Source organism: Doryrhamphus excisus, chromosome 18, assembly GCF_030265055.1.
Source record: "Doryrhamphus excisus isolate RoL2022-K1 chromosome 18, RoL_Dexc_1.0, whole genome shotgun sequence".
Classification (NCBI taxonomy): domain Eukaryota; kingdom Metazoa; phylum Chordata; class Actinopteri; order Syngnathiformes; family Syngnathidae; genus Doryrhamphus; species Doryrhamphus excisus.
Window position 1 is genome coordinate 16,403,251 of NC_080483.1, and position 24,377 is coordinate 16,427,627.

The 24,377-nt window shown below is 38.7% G+C and overlaps 2 protein-coding genes across 3 annotated transcripts in view; one reads left to right on the top strand and one right to left on the bottom strand.

Moving 5' to 3' along the window:
- The window catches only part of LOC131106369 (zinc finger and SCAN domain-containing protein 22-like), a 245,672-nt gene that overhangs the window by 56,170 nt on the left and 165,125 nt on the right, over positions 1 to 24,377 (top strand). The gene's annotated exons all lie outside the window — the stretch shown is intronic.
- The window catches only part of cpne5b (copine Vb), a 129,503-nt gene continuing 112,024 nt past the window's right edge, over positions 6,899 to 24,377 (bottom strand). For both annotated transcript variants that reach the window (XM_058055346.1, XM_058055347.1), the window contains 6 exons: positions 21,804 to 21,985; positions 21,589 to 21,716; positions 19,294 to 19,396; positions 14,281 to 14,338; positions 12,967 to 13,040; positions 6,899 to 9,960 (listed from right to left, as the gene is read on the bottom strand). In XM_058055346.1, coding sequence (XP_057911329.1) covers positions 9,775 to 9,960; positions 12,967 to 13,040; positions 14,281 to 14,338; positions 19,294 to 19,396; positions 21,589 to 21,716; positions 21,804 to 21,985 — 731 coding nt within the window. In that variant the 3' untranslated portion in view covers positions 6,899 to 9,774. The remainder of the gene's footprint in view (positions 9,961 to 12,966; positions 13,041 to 14,280; positions 14,339 to 19,293; positions 19,397 to 21,588; positions 21,717 to 21,803; positions 21,986 to 24,377) is intronic.

Consider the following 24,377-nt stretch of genomic DNA (forward strand, 5'->3'; position numbering starts at 1 on the left):
AATCTAGTCAACAACAAAATGACTACAACTGCAATCTCTTCCCTAACAGCACGAGCAGCCATTACGTCTGCAGAAGTAATGACATGAAGTAGAATCGTTAATGACACTTTTGCTTTATTCATTTTCAAAGATCTGTTAATTTTTAATTAGTGCAGAGATAGAGATTTGCTTTAATTTCATTTTTTTTTTCTTGGCTCACTGCAGTAAAAGCACATTCATGAAATTTTCATCCCTAAGTGTACGTAGATTGCCTGGACGTTTATCATATGTAATATGTTTTCTTTCGGAAATAAAACATGAAATATTAATTTGTGGCACAACATCTCATACGTGGGTTATTCTATATCTCATTACATGTGGATTAAGATGTGTTATAATATATGAATGAATCAAAGTTCATTTGGATGCAAATGTAGTTCATGAATGATTGAAATTGGTTTAATTGGCAGTGAGGCTGCAGCTTCTCCAACAACCTACTTTGGACGTCATCATTTGTGGGGCATGTTCTAATTGTTTACTTTGGGAGACACAAAAATTCCAGTAAGTATCTTCTCAATCCAAATAGCCACACCTTCCTTCATTAAAGGGGACCTATTATATATTTTTTTCCACTTTCTGACCTACAAATATACATCAAATGTTGTATTCTTGTGTGAAATGATGCCAAAGTTTCAGATAATGAGCCTTGAAAAAAGTTTGCGATGGTTCAAAACGCTCGGTTTCAGAGGGCGTTGTAAAATTGGAGATCTGTGATGTCACAGATAGGTGGGCTTCCTTATATGGGCGTGTGCTGTAGGTCAGCTCTCTATTCTCCGAGAAGCTCTGCTTCTCTGTTTTATGAGGCAAGCTCAGGCAGAATTGATTGGGGTTGGTGATTCCTAGCAAGAGAAAAATATTTTTCAACGGCGTTTCTCATGGGACTGTTTTTACGAAAGGTGCATTAATGTCAGACAAGCTGTGCATTCACAGAAGTGGAGAGAACCACAGTGTTCACCGATGTCTGGGACACGGGTAATCCTGCAAAAAAAAGTGGAATGACCATATTTCCAGATGGAATTTCCATAGATGGAATAAATTAAAAGAGACCGTTTTGGCAGGAAGCACAAATCCAAGGAAACACAGCTGGAATAGGTGCAGATTCTGAAAGATCTAGAAACTTCTCTGTGCGGGTTATTGTGTGTAGCTGCTCTATAGAAGTCCACAACTACATAAATATAAAAGTATAATGTTTCCACAGTGACCAGTGATTCACCATTGTCACCAGTTCTTCATCCATTCATTTTCTACCGCTTTTCCTCACGAGAGTCGCGGGGGGTGCTGGAGCCTATCCCAGCTGTCTTCAGGCGAGAGGCGGGGTACACCCTGGACTGGTGGCCAGCCAATCACAGGGCACATATAGACAAGCAACCATTCACACTCACATTCATACCTATGGACCATTTGGAGTGGCTAATTAACCTAGCCTAGTGGTTAGCGCGCAGACCTCACAGCTAGGAGACGAGGGTTCAATACCCTCGGGCATCTCTGTGTGGAGTTTGCATGTTCTCCCCGTGCATGCGTGGGTTTTCTCCGGGTACTCCGGTTTCCTCCCACATTCCAAAAACATGCTAGGTTAATTAGCCCCTCCAAATTGTCCATAGGTATGAATGTGAGTGTGAATGGTTGTTTGTCTATATGTGCCCTGTGATTGGCTGGCCACCAGTCCAGGGTGTACCCCACCTCACGCCCGAAGACAGCTGGGCCTCGTGAGGAAAAGCGGTAGAAAATGAATGAATGAATGAATAATTAACCTAGCATGTTTTTGGAATGTGGGAGGAAACCGGAGTACCCGGAGAAAACAATACGCAGGTTATATTATATAATTTTTTCTTTATAGTCGGAATATGTGTGCATTCTAGCTGCCTCTTTTTGGTCTAAAATCCCCCCCAAAAGTGCAGTTTTAGTGCTCCTATTCTTGTGAGACCTGTGGATGGGACTCTTTTGGTAGCGGATCCCCGGAGAAAATCCCTGGGAACGTTAAAATGATCAACCCTGACAGCTGAGACAACATAAAACTTTTCCGTTGGGAACGCTAGTTTCTTTGTTTCCATTCATACCTGTTATTTGCTTCCTGCGTATTGTAGATGCATGACCACAATTTGCGGTTCAACTCCCTGCTAATAATAATAATAATAAGCGACAAGCTGTAATAATAATAATAATAATAACAATAATAATGGCTCAAATACATTGCCTAATTTGAATCATGTACACGCAAAACTTGTGCTTGTTTACTTTTTATGGCTAATTAAAGTCAGCCTGTCATCAAGCGTAAGAACAAAGAGGAGGATAAAGTTGTGGCTCGTGACCAAGTGTGGGAACTTTGTGCTAAAAACGCCACACTGGAGCCCCAGTGGATTCGTTAAGAGAGAATTTAGATCAGCCTGGGGATTTCTCCTGTCATGACAATGGCGGCTCCCTCCGCTGCTGCTTCAACACCACCTCTATTTATTATTATGCCCTATTGTGCTCCTCTCTTTGCCCCGTGTTCTCCTTCGTACTCCAGGAGTCCCTAGCAACTTCTCGTTAGCATTCAGTGCAATTTAAAACTCCACTGTATAAACTCCCGTGACTGACAGTGTGACTTTTGCAGGCTCACTGACTTAAGGAAGCTCAGGTAAATCATTCATTCATTTTCTACCGCTTTTCCTCACGAGGGTCGCGGGGGGTGCTGGAGCCTATCCCAGCTGTCTTCGGGCGTAAGGCGGGGTACACCCTAGACTGGTCGCCAGCCAATCACAGGGCACATATAGACAAACAACCATTCACACTCACATTCATACCTATGGACAATTTGGAGTCGCTAATTAACCTAGCATGTTTTTGGAATGTGGGAGGAAACCGGAGTACCCGGAGAAAACCCACGCATGCACGGGGAGAACATGCAAACTCCACACACAGATGGCCGAGCATGGAATTGAACTCGGGTCTCCTAGCTGTGAGGCCTGGGCGCTAACCACTTGTCAGCCGTAACTGTTTTTCTGTAAAACATATTTTGTGTTAAAATCTTTTAGTGTCTGGAACGGATTAATTGCATTTACATTATTTTCTATGGGAAAATTTACCTTGGTTAGCAACGGTTTTGGTTTGAGTCTGAGCTTCTGGAACAAATTAATGGGATTTACATTATTTTCTATGGGAAAACTTACCTTGGTTAGAGACCGTCTTGGTTTGAGTCGGACCTTCTGGAATGGATTAATTGCATTTACATTATTTTCTATGGGAAAATTTACCTTGGTTAGCAACCGTTTTGGTTTGAGTCTGAGCTTCTGGAACAAATTAATGGGATTTACATTATTTTCTATGGGAAAACTTACCTTGGTTAGAGACCGTCTTGGTTTGAGTCGGACCTTCTGGAATGGATTAATTGCATTTACATTATTTTCTATGGGAAAATTTACCTTGGTTAGCAACGGTTTTGGTTTGAGTCTGAGCTTCTGGAACAAATTAATGGGATTTACATTATTTTCTATGGGAAAACTTACCTTGGTTAGAGACCGTCTTGGTTTGAGTCGGACCTTCTGGAATGGATTAATTGCATTTACATTATTTTCTATGGGAAAATTTACCTTGGTTAGCAACCGTTTTGGTTTGAGTCTGAGCTTCTGGAACAAATTAATGGGATTTACATTATTTTCTATGGGAAAACTTACCTTGGTTAGAGACCGTCTTGGTTTGAGTCGGACCTTCTGGAATGGATTAATTGCATTTACATTATTTTCTATGGGACAATTTACCTTGGTTAGCAACCGTTTTGGTTTGAGTCTGAGCTTCTGGAACAAATTAATGGGATTTACATTATTTTCTATGGGAAAACTTACCTTGGTTAGAGACCGTCTTGGTTTGAGTCGGACCTTCTGGAATGGATTAATTGCATTTACATTATTTTCTATGGGAAAATTTACCTTGGTTAGCAACCGTTTTGGTTTGAGTCTGAGCTTCTGGAACAAATTAATGGGATTTACATTATTTTCTATGGGAAAACTTACCTTGGTTAGAGACCGTCTTGGTTTGAGTCGGACCTTCTGGAATGGATTAATTGCATTTACATTATTTTCTATGGGAAACCAACCCACGCATGCACGGGGAGAACATGCAAACTCCACACAGAGATGCCCGAGGGTGGGTGGGATTGAACCCTGGTCTCCTAGCTGTGAGGTCTGTGCGCTAACCCCTAGACCACCGTGCCGCCTCAGGTAAATCAGATAAGGTTTATTCCATATGAAAAATGCCCAAACCGACGTCACAAACGACCACAAAAATCAAACAAAGTCCTTTTTTTTTGTTCTTTAAATTGAACTTTAATTTAAGGCAATCCATTACAAAGCATTTCACAACCCACCATTTGACAACAGTCATGTACAATAAAAGAAAGTCGGGTGTCATGCAAATGAAAATCGAGTAAGAAATACCGCCTCGACGACATACTACATAGATCGTATGTGGGATTAAAAAAATAAATAAACTGTAACATGCTAATGACATGCTACAGTTTAAGTTTTTGGACCACCGGTGAGAGAAGAAATGTCGGGAAGAAGCAGGCACAACAGAGAAGAAACAGCAAACCATGACATGCATGTCACCTTGACGGGCTGGTTTCTAGCCAACCGATGGCAGCGACGCGCCGAGAACACACATGCACTTCATCCGTGGTGTTTTAAAAAGTACGACTGGAAAAGGGGCCAGGACTTTTCATGACATACAAAACATATTAAAGAGTACTATTCCTTCAAAAAAAAAAAATATCAGACATATTCATAAGCACTCCATCAATAAGGTGCTTTTTGTGATCAATATGCCAGGCAGCATCTATGTATGCTTTACATTCTCATGCATATTGATGATCGCTTATAATATCGCTGCAGATATTTGCTCTCTACACAAAATATTTTGCCACAACTTGATGAGAAAAAAACAATTTCAATGAATATTATCATCCTGAAGTCCTTTTGTTGGCTACATTAGCAAAGTGAATGAGGGACAGCTTTGCTTATTTTCTCTCGCTTTGTCAGTTCAAAAGCAAAGGACACCTCAAAAGGAAATATTACTTCCGAGACGCCATTGCGGAGATACATGATCCATCATGGAGAATAAAGCTAACAAAACTGGCAAAAGTTGAAATAGGATTATAAAGAAATGTACTGCATGTCTTTGTTGTCAAGCAGGCTATAAAGTATCACTAACCCTTGAGAAAAAACTCATTGAAATATTTGTGATATCACGTTTAAGGTATTTAAACATGCACTGCAAATACTGAAATTCAAGAAAGCATAATAAAGAAATCGATATCGACTACTAATATATTTTCGCTCATTATGTCTTATTAGACCAATTTCTATGTTAAGTAAAACTAAAATCCGAGCTACTACATCATAACTAACCTGCCAACAGAGCAATAAAGTTGCATACTTTTTGTTAGAATAAAACAATAGAGGGGAAATGGAGCTTATTCTCCCAACAGACTCCTCCAGTTCCGTTCCCATAGTGAACGCTGACGTCATCTCTCAAGCCATTCAGCGTCTGTCTAAGATAATTATTGCACTGTACAGTCTGGCTCTAAAGTGTATGTTTATCTAATAATTTAATTTAATTTAATTTAATTTAATTTAATTTAATTTAATTTAATTTAATTTAATTTAATTTAATTTAATTTAATTTAATTTAATTTAATTTAATTTAATTTAATCATTCATTCATTCATTTTCTACCGCTTTTCCTCACGAGGGTCGCGGGGGGTGCTGGAGCCTATCCCAGCTGTCTTTGGGCGTAAGGCAGGGTACACCCTGGACTGGTCGCCAGCCAATCACAGGGCACATATAGACAAACAACCATTCACACTCACATTCATACCTATGGACAATTTGGAGTCGCCAATTAACCTAGCATGTTTTTGGAATGTGGGAGGAAACCGGAGTACCCGGAGAAAACCCACGCATGCACGGGGAGAACATGCAAACTCCACACAGAGATGCCCGAGGGTGGGATTGAACCCTGGTCTCCTAGCTGTGAGGTCTGCGCGCTAACCCCTAGACCACCGTTAATTTAATTTAATTTAATTTAATTTAATTTAATTTAATTTAATTTAATTTAATTTAATTTAATTTAATTTAATTTAATTTAATTTAATTTAATATTGTTTTATTTAATATTGTTTTATTTATTATTGTTCTATTTAATATTGTTTTATTTATTATTGTTTTATTTATTATTGTTTTATTCATTGTGTCTTTTTTCCGCAATTGAGCTACTGCAGCAAAGCAATTTCCAAATCTGTCTATGTATCTGTCTATGAGATTTTAGTGCATATTTCTTAAGATAATTTAACATAGAAAATGTCCGGTAAATGCATTGTTAGTCAAAAATACATAAATTCTTTCAAGTTTTTTTTTTAGGGTTTCTCGTCCAATTAATGGCTGCTTATTCCGATACGACTTTCTTTAAGGTGTCCCATCCGTTTGAACACAAAGGATGAAGTTAGTGTGAACAGTTAACAGAGCTAGTGTGCACAAATAAACAACAACCCGAAAAAAAAAAAAAAAAACAACAGAAGATATTTAATGGCGACCATGCTGTGTGCTGGGACGGTTTTTTGTATATTTGACTCAATTCATCTTTGAATTTGTTATAAGTCAACACACTTGGCTGTTGAAGAATGCATATCAATTTACCATCTTTGTATCTTTATAATCTCGCTCATCAAACGTGCGATAACACGAAGGACGGCATTCTAACATGGAAACAACGCTACTGGCAGGAATTCCGACTTGGAATGCAGCGTCTCTGACCATGAATGAAGGTTACCTGACAACCGATGCTTGACTGTTGGGGGGGGGGGGGGGGGGGGGGGGGGGTTGTGGAATGGATTCGCACCGATCGAGTCTCACCATTTCATGCTTTTAATGGTTGCGACAGGTTCAGATTTACTGACTGTTAAGCCTTGAGGTAAAATGAGCCACCTCCTTGTCGCCATTAATACCCGATCTCCATTCATTGACTTTAGATCAGAGGGTCTCAAACTTGCGGCCCGCGGGCAAAATGCAGCCCACGGCACGCGAGTTTGAGGCCCCCTACCTTGATATGAAAGTTTAACCGCGCGAGTTCGATATGGATGCCGCATGGTATCATGTACCCAGAAATGATACAATTGACGCCATTTTGAAAGTTACGCCACTGCGCCCAGATGTAATGATGCTAACTTGCTAACTGGGTAAAATGGTTAAGTTTCATTAATGTTTATGTTAAAGGTTTAAATAACTCTTAATACTGTTCATTTGAATCAGAAAAAAAATACAGTAAACCTCGGATATATCGGACTCGGATATATCGGAAATTCGCTCACAACGGACAGATAAAAAAGAACCAATTTTTCTGTAATGCATTTCCAATAAAAATTCATTGCATATATCGGATTTTTTATAACGGATTTCGCCTATTTCGGACAAAATCTCCAGTCCCGTTCCAATGCATTTCCATGAAATTTCCCTGGCATATATCGGATGGCCGCATCGTGGCGCTCCGATTCGCCGAATCGTGACAGGCCGCTATACGACGTCATTTGCAGCGTTTGCAGCGTTGCCTGCGCGTCCAGGTACATTGGAAACATAGTCAAGGAAGTGCCTTTTTATAACGGATAAAATCCCATTTACGCATATACCGGATATAAATCCCATATATGCGTAAAACTGACATTTTCCGGTATACGCATATAACGGATTTCGCTTATATCGGACAAAACCAGTGGGAACAATTGAATCCGATATATCCGAGGTTTACTATAATTTCTCTACCCACCAACTATATGTGGTTTCTTATGTTTTTATTATTTTCTGTTTTATTATTATTTTATTTATTTATTACTGATTTATTTATTTATTTTTATTTATTTATTTTTTCATCTTATTTTATTGAAGACATTTTTTTATTTATAAAATAAATATATTATAATCAGTTTTTAATAAATAAATAAATTAATTAATTTTTTTAAAATATAAATATATATATTTTTTAAACCTGATGCAGCCCAGCCTCACCCAGACATTCGCCCCAGTGACCCCCAGGTAAATTGAGTTTGAGACCCCTGCTTTAGATCATACAAAGTGTTTACTTCATTTACTTAGTTCACTGTACTTAATTTACTTAGTTTATTGTACTTAATCCAATTTCATTTCAATAGAATTTCAAGCATCTTAACACTTGGACCCATCTTGCTCGTTAGTGGTTAATGAATGAAGGTAATGAAGAGTTGGAAGGAAACTCTTTATGGAACCTCTGTTGGCGCAAATATTGTCGTACAATATGGCCTCTGTGTTGTCGTGTTATTATTAAACACTGTGTGAGTCCAACTGTGTTTGGATCTTTATTACAAAACGTTCCCGCTAGCATGGTCCCAACCGGCAACCGGAACTCATCTTCCCCCAGTTCCGTCACTGGTTTATGACTATAACCATCAGGGTCATATGACCACCTCTGTAGTTCTTGTGTGCGAACGCAAATTTGCCACCAGTCACTATTCACGGATGCAAAATAGTCCACAATGGAAACTGGAATAAATCAATTGGATTCGCATTATTTTCTACGCGTACGCTTCTAGAACGGATCAATGACGCTAACCGAGGTTCCACTGAATTGAGGTCACAAAAAATTATCACGGGGATGAGCGGAATAGAAAAATACACAGATGGAAATTTACCATGGGAATTAACACAAATGTATGGTAATTAATGGAACACATATGAACGAATAATAATTTGGGCGTTCATGGCGCATCCTTCAATTAAAAAGTCATCAAAAAGTTGCTGAAAGTACAACACCGCTCAATAGTATTATGTGAAATGGAATTTAAAAAAAAATATTCTTATTAATGGCTATGGAAGGTGTATTCAATATTCTATAAATATTTCAATATTGCCATTTACCCTGAAGTCATCCACTTGATGCTAGTACACATTTTCAACGAGAACCGGGAACAGGCCATTAAATGGTAAATATGCTTAATATTTATTTTTATTGAACATAATATGAGTAAATGTATTGTATTTTAATAAAATATATAACAATCTGTAAGGATTAAACCGGCAACTCTTTGTTACGGAGAGAGGTCATCTTGTGCTTTTTCGATGGAATCAACTGAAACTAGGCTACGCTTTTGTAAACAGTTTTATTAAATATCCATGCCACTCGGAATAATATTTGAGAATAAATTATGTGGAATCTCATCCGACATGCTCTTAGAAACTTTTGACGCCTGACGCTGTGAAATACCTGACTGATATTTAGACAACTAAAAGTGTAAACTCCACACGTGTGTTTTTTTTTTTTTCGCACATCATTCCTGATGCATCATTAGATAAATATGGTAATAAGATAATAATCTCCCAAATATAAAAACTAATTCCAGACGGGAAAAAAAGTGCCTGAAAAGGTCATTGTATTAGGCCACAACAATGACTGACAAGCAGGGCTTCAGGTCAAAGTTCAAGTCCTGAAACATTTTTAGGAACAACCACAGACAGGCACAAGTTTTAACCACAACATGATCTTTTTTTTTTTTCCAAATAACCTTCTGTCCATCTAGACGTAAAACAGTCTATGCCGCAGTTTTCATAAAAAAACAAAACAAAACAAAACAAAAAAAAAGGCTTTTATCATCTGGTCCTGGAAAGGTTGCGCAACCTCTCACCGAGAGAAAGCGACCTGATGAAGATGGCTGTCAGTCCTCAATGAAAAGCCGTGGCGTCAGATATGCGTGTGGTGGAGTCCGGATGGCGTGTAAGGAGGTGGGGCCGGGTTGGGTTTGATTCCCCTGCTCTTCATGTAAGAAATGAACTGGTCGGGGATCTCAGCTAGCACGTCTTTCGCCAGCCGGGCCATGCTTAACACATGGTTACCTGTCCGGTCCATATAGTCCCTGAAGGGAACAAACTGGGGCGGAAGACAAAACAACGTCATAGGAAACACTTGGAATTGGAACTAATTGTCATTCATTCATTTTCTACCGCTTTTTCCTCACGAGGGTCGCGGGGGGTAGCTGGAGCCTATCCCAGCTGTCTTTGGGCGAGAGGCGGGGTCCACCCTGGACTGGTGGCCAGCCAATCCCAGGGCACATACGTATAGACCAGGGGTCGGCAACCTTTATTATGAAAAGAGCCATTTTACCCCCTTGCCCATTAGCGCCGCTAAACCCAGGTTTAAAACAACAACAACAACAAATAGAAATGCATATGTAACGTATGCCAACTTGTTGAGTTAGCATGGTTATCATCTTGGTTTCTTTTAGCTAGCTAGCTAACGGCTGTGATGAGCTCACATTCTGAGCCGATTATAAAAATTTGGGGGGAAAATTTTGGGGTGTCAAAGTAGTTCATATAAAAAAAGACGAGATGATTAAGTACTCTTGCTAGTACTGGAGATAAACTTACATAAATGTATGTGTAAATTACTGTAAAATTACATTGCCGCAAAGTTCCCATTTTTGATCTCAAATTTATTTTTTAGAAATGTCAAAAAAATGTTCCTTCATGTTTACCTGTGTGAAAGAGAACAGAATAGCATCCTGTCCGCTCATTCAATCACCAGAACTGGGCCAGGATGCATTCATGGTCTCACAAAAAGTTGGATTTTTTCAAGATGTGCATTTCCCCCTAAAAAAATATTTGAGAATAGCAAAGGGAGCCACAACAAAAAAGCCGAAGAGCCACATGCGGCTCTGGAGCCGCAGGTTGCTGACCCCTGGTATAGACAAACAACCATTCACACTCACATTCATACCTATGGACAATTTGGAGTCGCTAATTAACCTAGCATGTTTTTTTTGGAATGTGGGAGGAAAGCGGAGTACCTGGAAAAAACCCACGCATGCACGGGGAGAACATGCAAACTCCACACAGAGATGACCGAAGGTGGAATTGAACCCTAGTCTCCTCGCTGTGAGGTCTGCGTGCTAACCACTCGACCGCCGTGCCGCCCTTGGAACTGATTTTGTCTGGAAAAAATACTATATATAGTACGTTTATAGCGTCATCTCGTATTCGGGTCAATAATACCCGATATAATATATGTTTACATTTTTAATACATGACCATGTCACTCAACAATTGACATGATAATTTAGGATCCTTCCTTAAAGGGAATGTATTCCGATCCTTCCTCCAGCTGCCAAGATTCCGACATTCATTCATTCATTTTCTACCGCTTATCCGCACAAGGGTCATGAAGGTGCTGGAGCCTATCCCAGCTGTCTTCAGGCAAGAGGTGGATGGACAGCCAATCCCAGGGCACATATAGACAAACAACCATTCACACTCACATTCATACCTATGGACAATTTGGAGTTTTTGGAATGTGGGAGGAAACCGGAGTACCCGGAGAAAACCCACGCATGCACGTGGAGAACATGCAAACTCCATACAGAGATTGCCGAGGGTGGAATTGAACTCGGGTGTCCTAGCTGTGTGGCCTACGTGATAACCACTCGTCCACCGTGCCGCCCAAATTCCAAAATGTGGAAGTATTTTATCCTGTTTCTTTAACACTTAAACGTTCACTAGCTATGTTTGTGGTCCGCTAATGATAGCGATTTGGCTAAGTTTAGCTACTAACGTCATGATAGTGATTTGGCTAAGTTTAGCTACTAACGTCATGATAGTGATTTGGCTAAGTTTAGCTACTAACGTCAGCTATATTCCAACATACTGCAAGTATTTTATCCTGTTTCTTTAACACTCACACATGCACTAGCTATGTTTGTTGTTTGCTAATGATAGTGATTTGGCCAAGTTTAGCCACTAACTTCAGCTATATTCCAACATATGGAAGTATTTTATCCTGTTTCTTTAACACTTAAACGTTCACTAGCTATGTTTGTGGTCCGCTAATGATAGCGATTTGGCTAAGTTTAGCTACTAACGTCATGATAGTGATTTGGCTAAGTTTAGCTACTAACGTCATGATAGTGATTTGGCTAAGTTTAGCTACTAACGTCAGCTATATTGCAACACACTGCAAGTATTTTATCCTGTTTCTTTAACACTCACACGTGCACTAGCTATGTTTGTGGTCCGCTAATGATAGTGATTTGGCCAAGTTTAGCTACTAACTTCAGCTATATTCCAACATATGGAAGTATTTTATCCTGTTTCTTTAACATTTACACGTTCACTAGTTATGTTTGTGGTCCGCTAATGATAGCGATTTGGCTAAGTTTAGCTACTAACGTCATTATAGTGATTTGGCTAAGTTTAGCTACTAACGTCAGCTATATTGCAACACACTGCAAGTATTTTATCCTGTTTCTTTAACACACACACATGCACTAGCTATGTTTGTGGTCTGCTAATGATAGTGATTTGGCTAAGTTTAGCTACTAACCTCAGCTATATTCCAACATACTGCAAGTATTTTATCCTGTTTCTTTAACATTTACACGTTCACTAGCTATGTTTGTGATCCGCTAATGATAGTGATTTGGCCAAGTTTAGCTACTAACTTTAGCTATCATTGAATGTCTAGCTTATCAAAACCACACAATGAGTGTCCTTGAACGCCAGTTATTGTATTCATGCCAAATACATTTTTTTGTATTGTAGTTTAATTTGTAAGTGTACAAAATATAGACCTTTTTTGTACAATCTGTTCTTTTAAATCTTTATTGGTCGGTGGTGTAATGTCATGTGATGTCATGTAATAAATGCTTTTGCCAGGTTGACTGCAGCTAGCTACATTATTTGCTGATTTTTTTCTGGCTCTTGTTGCATTCATATTTGTCTTCATTAAGGGAAAAACCTTATCTGTTGGCTTAAAATACAGAAAATTTGATTATTGATGTGTGTGCTTCTCGCTACGGTAAAAAAAACGTTCCTCTTGTTGTTCTTCTACTGGCATAAATCGACAATCATGTACCATTTATATTGCAAAATTAAACGCTATTACCTGGACAATGTCTCTCTCTGCTAGTTTCCCTCTGGAGGAAACCCGAATGTCATCACCATCCAACTCTACCATAGCTGCAAAAACACATAAAAGACAGATTTTTTTATTTATACCTTTTAAACATCATATCTAATTAACATATAAGTTATTTATTATATTAACAAACCCATTAACGACAGCCATTGTATTCCTACGATGATACCGTACAGCACATTGTTTCTTTCTGCAGCAATTTACGTGAATCATGTGAATGTGAATTATGACCTCATAAGGTATGTTTATCAGTTTAACAGGCTCGATGAATGTTGAAAACGAGCAAAAAGCCCGTAAGCCCTGCAATATCTGCTGCATCTGTTATGTCAGGGGTGCTCATTAAGTCGATCGCGATCTACCGGTCGATCGCGGAGGTGGTACTGGTCGATCGCTGGTCGATCGCGGCGTGACATTAAAAAAATATCATCCCAGCATCAATGCCGTCACTTGATTGACATACAGGGCAGCCATTCAGATGACAACTGAATGTTGCCCTTCGGGCGACCAATCAAATCAAACGACGTCTCTAAGTGCAGCAGAACTTACGATGTCAGCCTATCATCCGTCCCCGTTACTTGATTGACATACAGGACAACCAGTCAGATGACAACTGAATTTTGACCTTTAGGTCACCGCTCATGCGTAAACAACGATGCAAAGTGCTAAGCTAGTCGGCGAATTGCGTTAGATTTTAAGCCCTCGCTAAAGTTTATGGTCACTAAAATGAGTGAAGGAGCTGGACCAAGTAAAAAGGCAAAAACTGGACCAAGTAAAAAGGCAAAAACATATCACTTCCATACGGAATTGGAGGTGGACTTTTTTTTTCACAATGTCTTTTTCGAAGTGCGTTTGCCTCATATGCCATTCTACCATCGCAGTACCAAAGAAGGGAAATGTGGAGTAATGTGGAGGTAATTACAAAAAATGTTAATAGTTAATTATGTGTGTTTTGCAATATTGGCTCATTTGGTTATGTAAGGTACATCAACATCCATTGTACGTACAAATAATCCTCAATACATTTGAAAATAAATTTAAATTTATTAATTTTTTATTAATTAATTTTTTTTTTTTAATTTTAAAAATTAATTTTTATTAATTTAATAAAAAAATTGCATTTTTGTAGTGGGTAGATCATTTTGACTCGGTCATTTTAAAAGTAGCTCGCATGCTGAAAAAGTGTGAGCACCCCTGTGTTATGTTATCTGTTCTGCTGCATACAATTACAAGGGTGATTAATATTTAGCAATGCAGCGGACTTAACGATGAAAGCCACCATACCGTCAAATTCAGCCTGACCCACTCCGACGATGATAATGGACATCGGAAGCTTGGCACCCTGCGAAGCAATCACAGCACGGCAATGAAAAGATATTCACATGTACGCCTTGAAACTTTATGTAATATTACTGACATTGTGATGTCAGAGTGTTACACGCTCCGCTATGCACGCTACAGCCACGCTAATGTCCTGTATCCCGCTTTAACTAGCTCAATGACCTTTACGTCCCAAGAGACATGAACGGAAAAGCAAAAAAAAGTCAATGAAGTCGGACTAGCAAGGCGAGAAAGTAATATGCTGCAGTGGAAACATTCCTTATATTCCTTATATTTTATGTTCTGAATTCAATTTGCTGTCTGTTGAAAAAAACAGTTTTTGCTCCAAAAAAACATTTATTATCAGCACGAGGGAAGAGATGAAATTAATTGACAACATTAAAAGCTTCTCTGATAAACAGGCCCATGGCATCGCTGCCTAAATATTGACGTGATGTTCAAGCCAAAGAGTTATTCGGCGTTCCGTGGAGAGACTTTTGGCAAAAGCTGCGATAAGCGATAAAGTATGTTCTATGCGCTTCCGAATGGATGGACGCTTTTGTCGGCTGGGAGAAGCGGGAGAGGGGAGGAGGAGCCAAGTTCAGGAAATACAGCATCCATCCTCAGGCGCTCGCTCAGCCTCTCCCAAGCCACATTCAAAAGTTCAACAAGTAAACAAAAATCGTACAGTAAATACAATGCATCATAATCTATAACATTTAATACCTCAATAGCCCATAATAATGTAACAATGGACCAAAATCCTGGATGACAGATGGATAGAAAAATGGTGTACAAATAGCTTTACAATGGACACGGGACGCAATGAATGGACATGAAAATATTCACTAGCATAATAGATATATATACTTTATATTTATCTATGTAGTAATATTGTGTATATACTTTATATTTATCTATGTAGTAATATTGTGTATAATAGCCGTTGAGGCAGTAGTGCTGTTCAAGGTACTGCTGTAAGTGACAGCCTGGTGACATCATAATATGAAGATAATAATAATAATTATTATTATAATAATCATAATAATCATAATAATCATGATAATCATAATAATAATCATAATCACAATAATCATAATCATAATAATCATCATAATCATAACAATAATAATAACAATAACAACAATAATAACACTAATAATAATATTGATGATAATAATAATAATCATCATCATCATAATCATAACAATAACAACAACAGTAATAATAACACTAATAATAATATAGTATATACTACTACTACTAATATTTATCAATATTTACTAATATTTAATAATAATTATCAATATTAATAATTGATAATAATAATAATAACAATAATAATAATCATCATCATCATTACAATAATAACAACAATAACAACAACAATAATAATAACACTAATAATAATAATAATAATGATGATAATAATAATCATCATCATCATCATTATAATCATTACAATAACAACAACAACAATAATAATAATAACACTAATAATGATAATATTTATTATTATTATTATTGTATACACTAATACTAATAATAATTATTAATATTAATAATAATAATTATTATTATTATAATTATTATTAAGATTCAGGATTTAAATGAAAACAGGAGGATTAAAGAAGCCCAAACTTTTAATCTGCGGTGTACACACAAGACAGAATTAATTCTCATACTTTTCATAACTGCATCCAAGACTGGCATGATGACCAGAGAGCTACGTTCCAATCATAAACTCTATAAGGTTCCTAAAATATGACAGGTCAATACCACTCAATAGGTTATGACTTCGGCCTATAAATATTTTTTTAATCGTGCAATAAATATTTAGCAATAAAAGTAATAAAAAAATAATATTTGCAAAAATGAATCATATTTTTAATGACCTCTCATGGCCCACCAGTGGATCGCGGTCCACACTTTGGGAACCACTGTTCAAGAAGAATATTCCTATTCAGTTGCCACTTTCTCGAGGCTGTTCACCACCATCGACCAGTCTACATGTCAATCATTATACGCGGCACCGGTAATTGGTCGGCACGTCATTCACTCGCTGTCAGTCAGCCTACATGTCAATCATTATACGCGGCACTACGCTGATTTGCTGCATGACCCACTCTCTATCGGTCGCTCTGCACGTCAATCATGATATCCGGTGCTAGTGATTGGTCGGCTTGTATATAAAACATATAACGTACAGTACATAATGATCAACCTACTGTTTGTTATTTTTTCGCATCAGCACTTTGACCCCTTTAAGTCTCTACCAAGTCTCTACCAAGTCTCTACCGAGTCTCTACCAAGTCTCTACCAAGTCTCTACCAAGTCTCTACCGAGTCTCTACCAAGTCTCTACCGAGTCTCTACCGAGTCTCTACCGAGTCTCTACCAAGTCTCTACCAAGTCTCTACCGAGTCTCTACCGAGTCTCTACCAAGTCTCAACCAAGTCTCAACCGAGTCTCTACCAAGTCTCTACCGAGTCTCTACCAAGTCTCTACCAAGTCTCTACCGAGTCTCTACCGAGTCTCTACCGAGTCTCTACCAAGTCTCTACCAAGTCTCTACCGAGTCTCTACCAAGTCTCTACCAAGTCTCTACCAAGTCTCTACCAAGTACAGACGAGTGCTTCTGGCATATGTGGAGAGATGAAGCATAACAGAGATGTTTAATAAAAAAGATGAGAGGTAAAATAAATCAAAGGCTACGACGGATTTGGTTCTATAGCGAAGAGGGCGGGGGGCGGGGGGGTGACAAGTGGAGAGAGCAGCTTTTTGATCTTTGAGAGAGGGGGACCGGGATGGAAAGCGTCTTTGCATGTGTGGGTGAAGTGGGGGGGGTTCTCACGCTTCCAATGGGGAGAGGCGGGGTGACTGACGTGCGAGTTTGTGTTTGGTCTGGCAGATTCTGATGTTAGCGATGAACCCCATTCACCCCCCCCCCCCCCCTCCACACACACACACACACTTCCACTTGCTCACATAGTGGTTAGTGACAAATTCAAAGAGGGTCGTGCAACTTTTTTTTTTTTTTTTTTTTTCAGCAAGCCGAGTGGGAATAATAAACCAAACCAAAACATAACCTGACTCGGGATCCACGGAAGGTTCAAGCGGAAGGTTCAAGCGGAAGCAGCGGTGAAAAGGCGGCAAGCATCAAGAGTTTAGACGCTGTGAGAAAGAGCAGCAGGCAAGATCTTAAAAGGAAGGTGTGGCTGTTCTAATGTGTTGACTAACAGTCGCAAATTCCCTTTAAATCCAGTCTGCTGGGGGTTCTGGGCCTGCGGCGGGTTGCGACAGGAGCTTGGGGGGGGGGCGAGGGGGTTGCTTAGAGGAAGACAACAAGGCAGGAGAGAAAGGAAAGAAAGAACCGCAAAATACAGGAAAGCAGAATATTTCTCAGTAGAAGCAGAAATGTTTTGTATTATGTAAATAATAATAAACATATTGAATAAACGGTATTTTTACGATGCAGATTTACTTTCTACATGACCTTTTTCAGGCTGCTGCTGTCATAAGGAATTTATTCATTTGAAAATGAGAGGCAGTTCTACAAGTTATTCCCTGACAGGAAATACTGCTAATTAGGTTGGATTTACACCGCAATGTGACACAATTCCAATTGTTATGCTCCCAGAGTAGCACAATTCCGATATAAGAAAAACACTATAAGTCAAATATCCTCCGACTGGAGTCAGGCCTTCTGATATGGATAAAAAAAAAAAAAAAATGTACGAATCAGGCATATGTCAAACAGGCGGATTATATTTATACATCATCAATAATACGCCGATCAATTATGCATATGCACTGCACACAAATCTGTGATTATATGTGTGGAAAAAAATCACTTATTGAATTGGTAAATGGCGTGGAGAAGGGGTAGGATTTAATAAGCTTCTTCCTGCTCCTTTTCAGATATGTGTAGTAATGAGGTGTTATGTGCGTGTATGTACGTATGTACAGTAAACCTCGGATATATCGGATTCAATTGTTCCCACTGGTTTTGTCCGATATAAGCGAAATCCGTTATATGCGTATACCGGAAAATGTCAGTTTTTTACGCATATATCGGATTTATATCCGGTTCATTCATTCATACCTATGGACAATTTGGAGTGGCTAATTAACCTAGCATGTTTTTGGAATGTGGGAGGAAACCGGAGTACCCGGAGAACGGGGGAGAACATGCAAACTCCACACAGAGATTGCCGAGGGTGGAATTGAACTCGGGTGTCCTAGCTGTGTGGCCTACGTGATAACCACTCGTCCACCGTGCTGCCCAAATTCCAAAATATGGAAGTATTTTATCCTATAACACTCACACGTTCACTAGCTATGTTTTTTTGTCCGCTAATGATAGTGATTTGGCTAAGTTTAGCTACTAACTTCAGCTATATTCCAACATATGGAAGTACAGTAAACCTCGGATATATCGGATTCAATTGTTCCCACTGGTTTTGTCCGATATAAGCGAAATCCGTTATATGCGTATACCGGAAAATGTCCGTTTTTTACGCATATATCGGATTTATATCCGGTATATGCGTAAATGGGATTTTATCCGTTATAAAAAGGCACTTCCTTGACTATGTTTCCAATGTACCTGGACGCGCAGGCAACGCTGCAAACGCTGCAAATGACGTCGTATAGCGGCCTGTCACGATTCAGCGAATCGGAGCGCCACGATGCGGCCATCCGATATATGCCAGGGAAATTTAATGGAAATGCATTGGAACGGGACTGGAGATTTTGTCCGAAATAGGCGAAATCCGTTATAAATAATCCGATATATGCAATGAATTTTTATTGGAAATGCATTACAGAAAAATCGGTTCTTTTTTATCTGTCCGTTGTGAGCGAATTTCCGATATATCCGAGTCCGATATATCCGAGGTTTACTGTATATGTATATATATTTATATATTCATTTCCTGTTATACATATCAACATTTCACGTCCTTCCACATACTTACATTCACGATGGCCTCTTTGGTCTGAGCCATGTCGGAAATGACTCCGTCTGTGATGATGAGGAGCACAAAGTACTGGGAGCCATCCTGCACGGCGGCGGCGTACCTACATATGAACATTAATATCAACATTAATATGAATATTTATTTCGGCGTTACAGGGTTTGTCAGATACAAACAAATCATCAAGGCACGTTTCATGCAGCAGCGTGTCGTATACAACCATTAAATATTAACACTGTATAGATTTTATTGATCTTATTAATTTGTTTTCAATAATAAATCAAATCCACTCACAGTTTAACAAGCTAATGTGAATGGTTGTTTGCCTATATGCCCAAGACAGCTGGGATAGGCTCCAGCATACGGCCACAATCCTCGTGAGGATAAGCGGTAGAAAATGAATGAATGAATGCAGGAGAGGGTTTTAATGTGAATGGTTGTTTGTCTATATGTCCAAGATAGCTGGGATAGGCTCCAGCACCCCCGCAACCCTTGTGAGGATAAGCGGTAGAAAATGAATGAATGAATGCAGGAGAGGGTTTTAATGTGAATGGTTGTTTGTCTATATGTCCAAGATAGCTGGGATAGGCTCCAGCACCCCCGCGACCCTTGTGAGGATAAGCAGTAAAAATTAATGAATGAATGTAGGAGAGGGTTTTAATGTGAATGGTTGTTTGCCTATATGTCCAAGATAGCTGGGATAGGCTCCAGCATACCCCTGCGATCCTGGTGAGGATAAGCGGTAGAAAATGAATGAATGAATGTAGGAGAGGGTTTTAATGTGAATGGTTATTTGTCTATATGTCCAAGATGGCTGGGATAGGCTCCAGCATACCCCCACGATCCTCGTGAGGATAAGCGGTAGAAAATGAATGAATGAACGAATGAGTGCGGGAGAGGGTTTTAATGTGAATGGTTGTTTGTCTGTAAGCCCAAGATTGCTGGGATAGGCTCCAGCATACCCCCATCACCCAAGTGAAGATAAGCGGTAGAAAATGAATGAATGAATGCGGGAGAGGGTTTTAATGTGAATGGTTATTTGTCTATATGTCCAAGATGGCTGGGATAGGCTCCAGCATACCCCTACAATCCTCGTGAGGATAAGCGGTAGAAAATGAATGAATGTATGAATGAGTGCAGGAGAGGGTTTTAATGTGAATGGTTGTTTGTCTGTAAGCCCAAGATCGCTGGGATAGGCTCCAGCATACCCCCGTCACCCAAGTGAAGATAAGCGGTAGAAAATGAATGAATGAATGCGGGAGAGGGTTTTAATGTGAATGGTTATTTGTCTATATGTCCAAGATGGCTGGGATAGGCTCCAGCATACCCCTACGATCCTCGTGAGGATAAGCGGTAGAAAATGAATGAATATATGAATGAGTGCAGGAGAGGGTTTTAATGTAGATGGTTGTTTGTCTGTAAGCCCAAGATTGCTGGGATAGGCTCCAGCATACCCCCGTCACCCAAGTGAAGATAAGCGGTAGAAAATGAATGAATGAATGAATGCAGGAGAGGGTTTTAATGTGAATGGTTGTTTGTCTATATGTCCAAGATAGCTGGGATAGGCTCCAGCACCCCCGCGACCCTTGTGAGGATAAGCGGTAAAAATTAATGAATGAATGTAGGAGAGGGTTTTAATGTGAATGGTTATTTGTCTATATGTCCAAGATGGCTGGGATAGGCTCCAGCATACCCCCACGATCCTCGTGAGGATAAGCGGTAGAAAATGAATGAATGTATGAATGAGTGCGGGAGAGGGTTTTAATGTGAATGGTTATTTGTCTGTATGCTCAAGATAGCTGGGATAGGCTCCAGCATACCCCCGTCACCCAAGTGAAGATAAGCGGTAGAAAATGAATGAATGAATGAATGCAGGAGAGGGTTTTAATGTGAATGGTTGTTTGTCTATATGTCCAAGATAGCTGGGATAGGCTCCAGCACCCCCTTGTGCACCCCCAGCAACATACCCCCTTGTGAGGATAAGCTAAGTAAAGTAAAGATTAATTAATGAATGCAGGAGAGGGTTTAATTTTTTCATTTTTGCATTTCAATCTGACACAAATTTGAGGGGTTTACGGTTAGGGGTCAGCTAGGTAGGGACGCTTACACTACACCAACTACACCAAACATGCTCTCTTCTGTTGTGGAGTTGCATCATCACTTCAAAAAAAATGTAAACAACGTATAACTTAAACACTTTGGGAGAGAGTTAAGGAAGAATAGCAATAATAATATCAAGGATTACCACCGTTTTGAACACATCATCTACACGTTATGCTTATTGTGTTCATTTACCTGGCAACATGGTTCACCACAGGGGCAAAGTTGGTCGGCCCGTACAGCTGTACCGTCTTCAGACTCTGATGATAAGCCTCCAAGATGCCCTCAATACCGTTGCAGTACGGATTGTCAATGTTTCCATTCTGGAGAGGCAGAAATCACACAGAGGTCCAGCTTCTTGTAGGACACTTCTCTCTGAGCTACAGGACTACACGGAACGAGAACTTTACCAGAGGAAACTCATGTGACACGCGGCCATCAGGGGGAAGTTTGGCTCCAAATCCCAAAGCGGGGAACATCTTGTCACTGTCGTAATCCTGAATGATCTCACCAACAGCCTTCAGGGCCATGGCGTAGGCGTTCAGCTGGTATGGGTTCATGTAGTGCAAGGAGGTGGACTGGGAGGGGTTACCTGTTGACCACACCACCGACGAAGATCTCATTAATGAGCATCGCTTCTACAGAAAGGCCATCACCAACTACTGACCTTTTTTTACAGCAATTTTTTTTACATTGTATAACAATAATTAGTATGATGGGTATGAGCAGTAACATTTAATAATATTTCACCCCATTTCATTTGTAAAGATGCATATGGGTTGCCAACTTTACACTGTTGTCCAATTTATTTTTTTCCAATTTATGTTTTATGTCAAAATTTATTTTTTCCAATTTATTTATTTCTTGTTAATATGTAGTTAAAAAAAAATTAAATTAAATTTTTGTTTTTTTTTTTTGCTCAAAGTATGTATATTTTTTTAGATAATAGTTAAATAATTTTAGGTCCAGTAGCTTTTAATGCACTCAATTCACCAATGGTTAACTTTTTTCACCAATTAACCACATCAAAGATATTTTTTGTGCAAGCCACCTAAAATAAAAAAACTAAAATGTAAATGTTTTGTTTCGTTAGCTTAGCATAAATTGGACAGTTTCCGTTTTTGCATCACAAAAATGCCTCAAAGTGGCCCTGCATCCTTCAAATGCGCCCCCCCCCCCCCCCCCCCCCCATGGAAAAGATTAGGACAATATTAATGTAAGGGGAGGACACACTAAATATTTACCATTTTAGACTCTTATGATTTAGAAAATTGGAACAAAAATAGAAAAAATTATAATTGCATATTGCTAAAACTGAATTTGCATGTACTTATATTCATTACACTGACATGGTTTGTGTCCAAATCCAAAATAACATTAGTCACAACAATTGAAGATATTCAGCTATTATGATTAGTCCTGATGGATTTTGAGCGTTTGCTCAAAAGTGTGTGACACAATCAGGACATTCATTAACACGAATCAAAAGAAAGCAGATTAGCAATCGAACATTTGGACAGCTTGTCAGTACCTGCGACGTCTTGGAATATTCCACATTAATTAGCCATGCACAATTGAGCATTACTCAGAAAAAAACAAATCAGTAGTCAAAACCACCAGAGGTACCGTATCTGGAACTGATCAGCTATACTCCATCATCAAAAATGAATTGAATTCTACAAAGACGGTCACTACATATGGTTGCCCTGCCAACATGTATGAATTTATCGTACTCGTGAATATCCTTATATGCTTCACTGCTTTTCCATTTTGTTGCATTCCGCTGGTTTCAGTTTTCGAGTTCAGTCTGTACAGTACAGATAAATAAATTGATTTATCAATATTTCTAAACATAGAAATAACAACAAAGATAACACTTTGTGGCAGAGTAATACTGTATTTTCTGGAGTATAAGTCGCACAAGGCCAAAAATGCATAATTAGGTAGAAAAAACATACATAAGTCGCACTGGACTATAAGTGGCATTTTTTTGCGGGTAATTTATTTTAACTACTTGACCAAAACAGACATTACGTCCTCTTGGAAGGCAAGTTCTAACAATAAAAGAATAGAGAACAGGCTGAATAGGTGTAAGATATGCTAACACAATGCTTATTGTAGAAAAGGTGTCCAGTGTTTATGTAACATAAACAGTTTTTTAATTTATAAGTGGCTCCGGAGTATAAGTCGCACAAGGCCAAAAATGCATAATTAGGTAGAAAAAAACATACATAAGTCAAATTTTTTGCGGGTATTTTACTACTTGACCAAAACAGACATTTATTTTATTTTATTTTATTTTATTTTATTTTATTTTATTTTATTTTATTTTATTTTTATTTTTTAAATGAAACAATACATTGCATTTCTTACATCAATCAAAATATACTTTCCATTATTTACATTTGTATTCAACTATCTGATCACAAGCCCAAAAGGAGTAGGCTGAAGCAAAAGCTTATAAATGGCTACCCCTTTTTGCAAGATATAATCATGTTCATGCCACAGTCTTGTTTTCCCCTGTTATTATTATCATTGTAATATTATTATTGTTATTATCATTATTATCATTATAATCTTTATCATTATTACCATTATTATTGTTATTATTATGTTATTATTATCACCATTATATTACATTAGGTCCTCTTGGAAGGCAAGTTCTAAGATATGTAAGATATGCTAACACAATGCTTATTCAGCTACACAAAAAATAAACATGAACAGAAAAAGTGTCCAGTCTTTATGTAACATAAACACTAAGTCGCTCTGGAGTATAAGTCGCAGGAACAGCCAACCTATGAAAAAAAGTGTGCCTTATAGTCTGAAAAATACGGTAATTTACTTCCCATTTGTAGTCGTAACATTTGTTGACATTGCCCTTGGGGGGGTTTCTTTCCTCTACCTCGCCATTCATTAGCGATACTTCAAACATATTGACGGAAGACGCCATCCAACAAAGGTCGTCACTTATAGGTGACAAA